Source organism: Pristiophorus japonicus, chromosome 9, assembly GCF_044704955.1.
Source record: "Pristiophorus japonicus isolate sPriJap1 chromosome 9, sPriJap1.hap1, whole genome shotgun sequence".
NCBI classification, from domain to species: Eukaryota; Metazoa; Chordata; class Chondrichthyes; family Pristiophoridae; genus Pristiophorus; species Pristiophorus japonicus.
The window spans coordinates 77,289,280-77,297,070 of record NC_091985.1 but is presented as its reverse complement, the minus strand read 5'-3'; the positions used below and the strand labels follow the sequence as shown (position 1 = coordinate 77,297,070).

The following is a 7,791-nucleotide window of genomic DNA, read 5'->3' as shown; positions in this document are numbered from 1 at the left end:
GCCATTTGGAGTCACGGGATATGATCAATGATACAGGCACATGATTCTAACAACCATTTTAAGAATAAATTTAGTCAAAGGGGCTTTAGATGCCTATTTTACAAAGCACCATTTTTGTCACAAAACAATGAATTTAAACGTGACTGCGTGAAGATCCCTTTTCATTATCAGCAGGTATTATTGACGACACATTGAAAATCCTACATAGAATATTTCTTTAAGAATTCTTTTTTCAAAACTAACCACAGCGGAACAGTGATGTCATAATCAGCAGATTTTGCAATTGGCTTATTCAAAGCCAAGACACGAGTTCAATGCGCTTTTTATATTTTCAAATCTAATTAAACTGGACGTTTAGGAAAATCAAATTCTCTAATTAGCAAGCGGATTTATTCTTTCTCTTTATTAGTATTTTGGCATTTAAAAAAAAATTCTCTAACCAAGATTGCGCATTTGTCATATCAATCCGATTGCTCACACCCGATTGGCCAAGTCGTATGTCAATCACCTCGTACCCCCGCCCTGCCAGTGTATCTAATTGGTCAGGTGTTATGTTAATCGCTCCCTCTATCTCCCGGGCGGACACCTGATTCGCTAGTATTCTCCCCGGTTTTATCCCTGCCCCATCTTTATTGGCAGCTGATTGGACAGGACCCCTGTCACTCATACGTCGCGATCCTACCCTATTACCAATTGGCTCAAATGAGCTGCCAATAATCACCCCGCCCTCCGCAAGACGGCGTCAGCGCTTGATAAACCGCTGCCTCCCAGACTGAGTCTCACTCAGTAAGGAAGCATTTGCAAGAGGCGCATATTTATCGCACAATACAGATTTCATTTTATACACAGATAGAGCGTATAAAAAATAGATTTTTGTTTCCAAACGGTTTATACATCTATATAGAAACTATATATTTTAGATATCGTCGAAAAATTAAATAAATTTTTTTTAAAAGATGACAATGGTGGATGCCGATGGAACAGGATGTTCAGTCGCAAAGGCAACACCCACGACTTGCAGCAAAGAAGTGGTTATAAACGGCCTGAATGGCTATGCCGAGCCGGTGGGGCACGAAAGAAAGAGCGCGAAAGATGCACGGCCACCGGAGGAGAGGGAGGCCATGTTGACTGGCGATGTGAAACCCATCCAGACGCAGGTTTACTGGACCAGGTTTCTGATCCTGATCGTCTTCAGCCTCTACTCCATGGTGAACGCCTTCCAGTGGATCCAGTACAGCATCATCGCCAACATCTTCTGCACCTTCTACCAGGTCTCCTTCGAGCAAGTCGACTGGCTGTCGGTAGTCTACATGCTCGTCTACGTGCCGCTCATCTTCCCCGCGGCCTGGCTGCTGGACAAGAAAGGCTTGCGGATCGTGGCGCTGCTGGGCTCCGGCCTCAACTGCATCGGGGCTTGGATCAAAATCGCGAGCGTGAGGCAGGACCTGTTCGGGGTGACCATGTTCGCCCAAACGGTCTGTTCCATCGCGCAGATTTTCATCCTTGGGCTGCCCTCTAGAGTGGCATCCGTGTGGTTCGGGCCCAAAGAGGTATCGACAGCATGCGCCTCCGCCGTCTTGGGCAATCAGGTAAGGGGCATCGAGTGTGTCGGATTGAAGCGTTTCCCCGGCGGCCGCCCATCTACCCCGCGGTGAGGAGGGTGAGTGGGGCTGAATTCTCCGCCGGGATTTCGCCCGCTTCTCCGCCGTAACTTCGGCGCAGTAAGGGCGTAATCGTTCGGGGTATCGGCGGCGCCACCGTCGAAGTTAAGGCGGGCGAACTCTTTCCCACCCCCTTCCCGCGGTGTTGTATCTGCATCGCCAGTACGGTTTACGTCGGTGTCGCCGGCTAGGTTTGCACTATCAGCGCTCTGCGAATGTTCAAGAAGGCCGGGTGCGGCTGCAGCTTCCTTTTTCTTTCTAACGCCGCCTCCTTCCCCACGCCCTGTAATTCGAAGGAGAGTCCTCAAGATCGACCACCTTTAATTTATGTTCTCTTAAACCACCAGTACGTGGAATTGTCCGTGTAGTGTGGTTATTGGAACCCCCCCCCGGGCCACCCCACCCACCGCATTGGAAAAAGGATTGGCGGAATTGGCATTCTCGACGGTTTTTAAGCGCAAATGTTTGAACTTGGTTAGCTTTATCTGAATAGTTTCCAAGTCGTTATCTTCAGTTATATTCCCTTTCCAATGCCAGCTTAGCCAAAAGCACATTTACCGCCGCTTCTCCGAGTTGCGGATACGTTGCGTAGTCATACACATGCATTTCTTAACTTAAGTGCAACCTATTCCATGTTCTGAGATAAATGCCTATGTGATTGAAACAGGGAGAGTTCAAAGAAGATGGCATTTAAGAGCACACGGCAGAAGAAAACGGAGTTCTGAATAGCATACATTTTGTGGGAGTTGTAACTGGTATCTTGTGCCCATTATTCTCTATTTTGGCAAGGCCATCAACAATAGTATACAAAATGAGACTCTTAAAAGGAGTTTCACTGGAGGAAAATTCCATTGGAAGATTAGCCGGGAGCTGCATCCTAGCCCTCTGGCATTGGGCCACCCAGCTAATATGGGCAGCCTGGAACTGACAAATCACGTGGAGCTAATTGTTTATTCTTTCCACACTTACCAGGAGAAATTCCTGAAATTCTGGTCTTCATTATTGGGGCCAGTTTGGTCAGTGAACTGTCATCTGATTGAATGATTGACTATTTGAGTCTGAGGTGTGATAATCTTTGACTTCCTCTTTTTTTGATCTTTCTTACTTTCTGATCTTTCCAGATTTCTTCCTCTTATCTACACTTTCAGATTATGGTATGGTTTGATGGCTGTTATTTCAAGGGGTTGATGAAGTTAGGTTGGCTCAGTCCCTCCCCATTCTGTTTGGGAAGTGGCAGTTTTGGCGCTCAGGGGTTGCCCTCTTTTCTGTTAATGAAGACAGATTCAGAACAGTTCTGGCCTTATTTTTCTTTTCATCCCCACGTTTACCTTTTTTTTGCTTATGGGGGGTCTGACATATCATTAAGGTATTTGTTTGAGTAGCCATTTTTGTTACTATTTGTGTATGCTTTAACATGTCTTCTATTTTCTCTTAAAATCTGACAAATAAATTTTTTTTTAAAAAGAAAAATTCCAGAAAATTTCTATGCTGAACTTTAAAATACTTTTATTAAAAAAATCTCAAGGAATGGCCGACGAGGATTTCCATCATTTTCCCAGTTTGATACAGATGTTGATCAATTCTCTTGGACAGAAGGAGAAAATGGATTCCGACATTTGAGTTTTCTAATTGCTTCAGACATTACAGACACAGCTAAAAAGTATGCCATTCTGTTTTTAATGTTACAGTATCAGAAACAGGTGAGGCAAACTACTATGATACAGCTGTGAGAAAACCGTATGCTGAAGAAAAACATAGAATGTTTAGACCAGCTAGACAGAAACCAAGTGAGGCACTAGACATGTATCTTTCAGCTTCGATCAATTAGCAGCTGCATGAGAATTCACAGATGTGACACCATCCATGACCATGCTGGGCATAGATCGAACATTGGAGACTTTGTGACTTGCAAGCTTCAGGTATAGAGCAAACACAGCATTGTAATAACACCCATAAACAGCATATCTCATGACAAAACAGCACAAATAAGAGTTCCATGGAACAAAATAACATCTTCAAACTATTCTGGCAGTAATAACCCCTACAAGGAGGACAAGTATCCTGCCCTGCCAGAGGTAAACTCTGCAGATTGTGCGGTACACAAAATCGCTTCGCAGGATGCTGTCATTCTAATTCATTCAACAGTTCTACAGGAAGGACTGCAACCCAGATCTTCGGAAGATGGTATACAAAGTAACACAGCTAGAGGGCGATAATCAGTCTGTACAAATCCTAATTCAACATAGGTGATGCCATGTCATCATGTAACCTATCCAAATTACTGGTGATTGAAGTGGCCATGTTGAACATCCCTGTGCAAGGAGTGATAGACACCGGGGGTAAGTGTAAGCTTACTCAACAAGAGTGCCTATAAACAAGCATTATGATCTCTCGTTGGATGACGGTCAGCTCTGGTTGAATAATGCATCTCACGGCTGTTGACCTACTACAATTTGGAGCCAAAGTTTTTGAAACTTGACCTCATCACAGAATACCGTAGAATCAGCTCCCGAATCTAGGTATATAATCTTTTATGCGGATGTTAAGAGCGACGTAATAATGGAATTTCTTCAGCAACATTCCAAAACGCTATCCATCATACTTTATTGGCATACCTGGATATCAGTGCTCCACGCAGCCCAAGTGAGGTAAGAAGCCTACTGGGAATGGTAAATGATTGTGCCAGATTTATCCCTGATTTCGTCACAATCACCCAATCCCATTGCGGGAACTAACAAGAAAATATGTTAGTTGGAGCTGGGAGCTGAAACAACAAACTGTGTTTGAGGTGCTAAAGAACCAAATAGTGAGTAACACAGTAATGGCATACTTACACCCAGCCAAGTTGGCTGAAAGTTATGGTAGAGGCAAGTCTATTTAGCTCGGGAGCTGTCCTTTGTTCAAAGATGCTCATCTCATACAGCTGGTGTAGATTATTCGATCAGGGCATTAATACCTGTTGAACAGGATTTATTCACAAGTACAAGTACAACATGAAGCACTAACCATCACATGGAGCTCTGAACACTTTCTTTATACCTCTCTGGGGCTCAGTTTGCAATAATTGATTGCTGACCAATAAATTTCTGGAGCATATTTGCCAACTTAAAATCAAAACCACCAACTCGTAACATGATGGTTCTATAGTTTCATGGTAATCCACAGAATAGATTAAAATGACGCATCACATTTCCAGCCAATTTTCACTTTCATCCTGAGTGGAACTTTTACATCGATGCAACCAATACAACATTAACTATTTGCTGAAGTAGCTTTTATTACCATGTCTGGATGAGTTCTCTTCTACATCTGCATAAAGAGTTTTTGCACCATTCATGTGAGATTGCATCATCTTCATATAATTGATCACAGGATATTGGAAGTTTCACTAGGGACTTTAGTATTTCTAGAAATTGAAGACATGCCCTTCATATATTACCCCTCTCCATTTTAGATTCACCAGTAAAACTACTAATCAGACTAAACATTTTGAACAGAATGGTAATTTGAGAGATCAGCCAGTTAGAATGGGGATACAATACTGGAATGAGTTTGTATTCATGTCACTTTCTCTTCAAACCACAGCCTGTAAAACTATTATTTCATGGTTAGCTGTTTCTAGTTACACTAGATTAAATTCAAACCCTTTGTTGTGCTGCGAAAAGTTAGATAATACTACTCTTATGTTTGGGATTATGAATTTTAATCCAATTTGGACTGGATGAAAGTCTCTTGAATGAATAGGTCCTAAATGGAGAAAAGTTGGCAAGTTTTTAATCCAGTTCCTGATGTCTTGAGTTAAGAACATTTATTGCTACTAAGAAGACTTGATTAACTGGGGTGGTGTAGCGATAGTATATGCTCACCACCTCACCTTTCTCCTCTCCCCACCCAATTCTGCAGTGGGAGTATATCTCCACTCCCACAGAAATATCACACATGGGTGGTGGGGATTCTTTTCTTGGCTGAGACTAATGCACGTTGTTGGGACACAGGTTTTATTTGAAATGGGGATACCTATTTTCTCCCCTCCACTGCTGTCCCTTCCTCGAAATTGTTCACTCCTCGTTGACTTTTTAAGTTCATTTTCTTGTATCGTATGCAAGGCTCACATTTATTGCCCGTCCCTAGTGATGGGCTGCCTTCTTGAGTAGAGATTTGATACAGCTGAGTGGCTTGTTAGGCCACTTCAGAGGTCAGTTAATCAACTATGCATACAATTCCATGGGTGTCCATTGCCCTCTGGCACCCTCCCAAAGTGGCCATCATTCATGTGTGTCTTTAAGGGGAATTTTGGCAAAGTATTTTGCTACGTGTAGCAGAGAGCAATCCTGTCCTCCCAGGGGTCCACATGAACACTTCCAACAGAGGGCAATGGATATTCATGAGCAGAAATCCTAGCCACGTTTTTCTCCCATTCCAAGAATATTGGGGTCATTAGCACTATTCTGCTTGCCACTGTTTGAGTTAGCTAACTTAATTGGGATAGAACAAAGCCGCTTTACATTCTATTTCACTCTGCTGTACTTGCCCTGAAAGTGCAAAAAAATACAATCTTGATGCCTACCCTAACACTGCCATTTTTTTTGAGTACAAAATATGATATCTTGTTCTTGATTCTGTTCAAGCCAAGAGTGATGCGTCCTGTTCTGATGGGGGAGAGCAGACAATCTTTAAATTGTGGTTTAGCCTCTTTGTGCTATTCCCCGGCTGCAAGACCTAGATTAGGAAATTGATTGGATGTGCTTCTGGTATCTTGACACTCCATGGTGTAGCATATCTAATTAGTATACCAGGGCACAATGCTACTGAGGTGCCTAAAAGTAATGTTTTTAAAAAATCTTTACAAAGTTTTTATTTCACTTGAGCTAAAGAGGAATACAATTGGCATTTCCAGGAATGAGATTTTATTTAACCAGACCAAGTAAGAGTTTAGTTGTAAAGAATTTACATTTTCGTTCCATTGGTGAATCCATGCCTGAGACAACACAATAAAAAATTACGATTTAGTTTGCAAAGTTATTAAAATTATAACTGGATTATTATTTGATCTCTTTAAAGTTTTCCCTGTTCAGTTTTAAGCTTTTTTGCTGATGGGCATTATTGTAAGAGTGCTGTTTTTGAAAGCTTTATTTCTTTTGAACCCAATAATAGTGTATTTTTATAATACATTTACAGGAATTGTTCAGAAATGTAACTGCTCCGATCTATAGAGGAAAATAAAAGATACCCAACAAAACAATATCTTTCTATGTTGGACATATGTGGCAAAAGTGGAGATAAAATAAAGCCAAATTATTGTTCAAAATGGTTTCAAATACCATCTGCCTATCTGTGTTTCTAAATTCTGTCAGGTCACAATTCCAATCTTGCGTGAGTAGTCACCTTCAGAAATGTTGCACCATGGAGTGGTGGGACTGATGCTGTTTTCCAGTTCGTGAATTTCTGATTTCAATCATGTACAAAGCAGTTGCTAAATGGTGGCTAGACATATCTATTGGAAGAGAAAATCTTTAGGACCATTAATTTTGTTTAATAGTTTATCCAAGAAGAACCCTTCACTTCTCATAAGCTAGGATAATACCCACTGATAAAAATTTCCTTGACGACTTTTGCTAAAGAGGAAGAAAATGAGAGGAAACAACACTGATTGTTGGCTCTGTCTTCACCCATAGGCAATCTGAAGGGAGACCCAAGGGCATATGGAACAGCAGGCAATCAAAGGCCACAGGTTTAGCAGATGCAGGCTTCAAATAGGCTTGGGGCTGTGTTATCCTTATCGTGGAATTGCAGAGGCTATCTAATGGGAGTCCTAATCAGGAATTAATGCTTCTTTGAAGTGATACTTAGCTTTTATAAATACCAATAACTTTTATATAAATATCAAAAAATATTATTTGAAATCATGTTAGAAGATATTTTACTTTTTGTTGATTGATAGCACAGTATCACAATGCGATGATCAGATCATCAAATAACATAACCAGAAGCTCATCAAATACAATAAGTAGCATGTAGTGCACATGATCACATATATCCTCTCCTGTGGATTTTCCTTAATACAAAATAACATGCCAATTACATTTTGATTTATTCGCCTTTATACTCTTAAATGGTGCAGACTTGAATT

The 7,791-nt window shown here is 41.4% G+C and overlaps 1 protein-coding gene across 1 annotated transcript in view; it reads left to right on the top strand.

Moving 5' to 3' along the window:
* Nucleotides 1-761: 761 nt before the first annotated feature.
* flvcr1 (FLVCR choline and heme transporter 1) overlaps nt 762-7,791 on the top strand; it is a 45,944-nt gene continuing 38,914 nt past the window's right edge. The window contains exon 1 of the mRNA XM_070889488.1: nt 762-1,589. Coding sequence (XP_070745589.1) covers nt 957-1,589 — 633 coding nt within the window. The 5' untranslated portion in view covers nt 762-956. The remainder of the gene's footprint in view (nt 1,590-7,791) is intronic.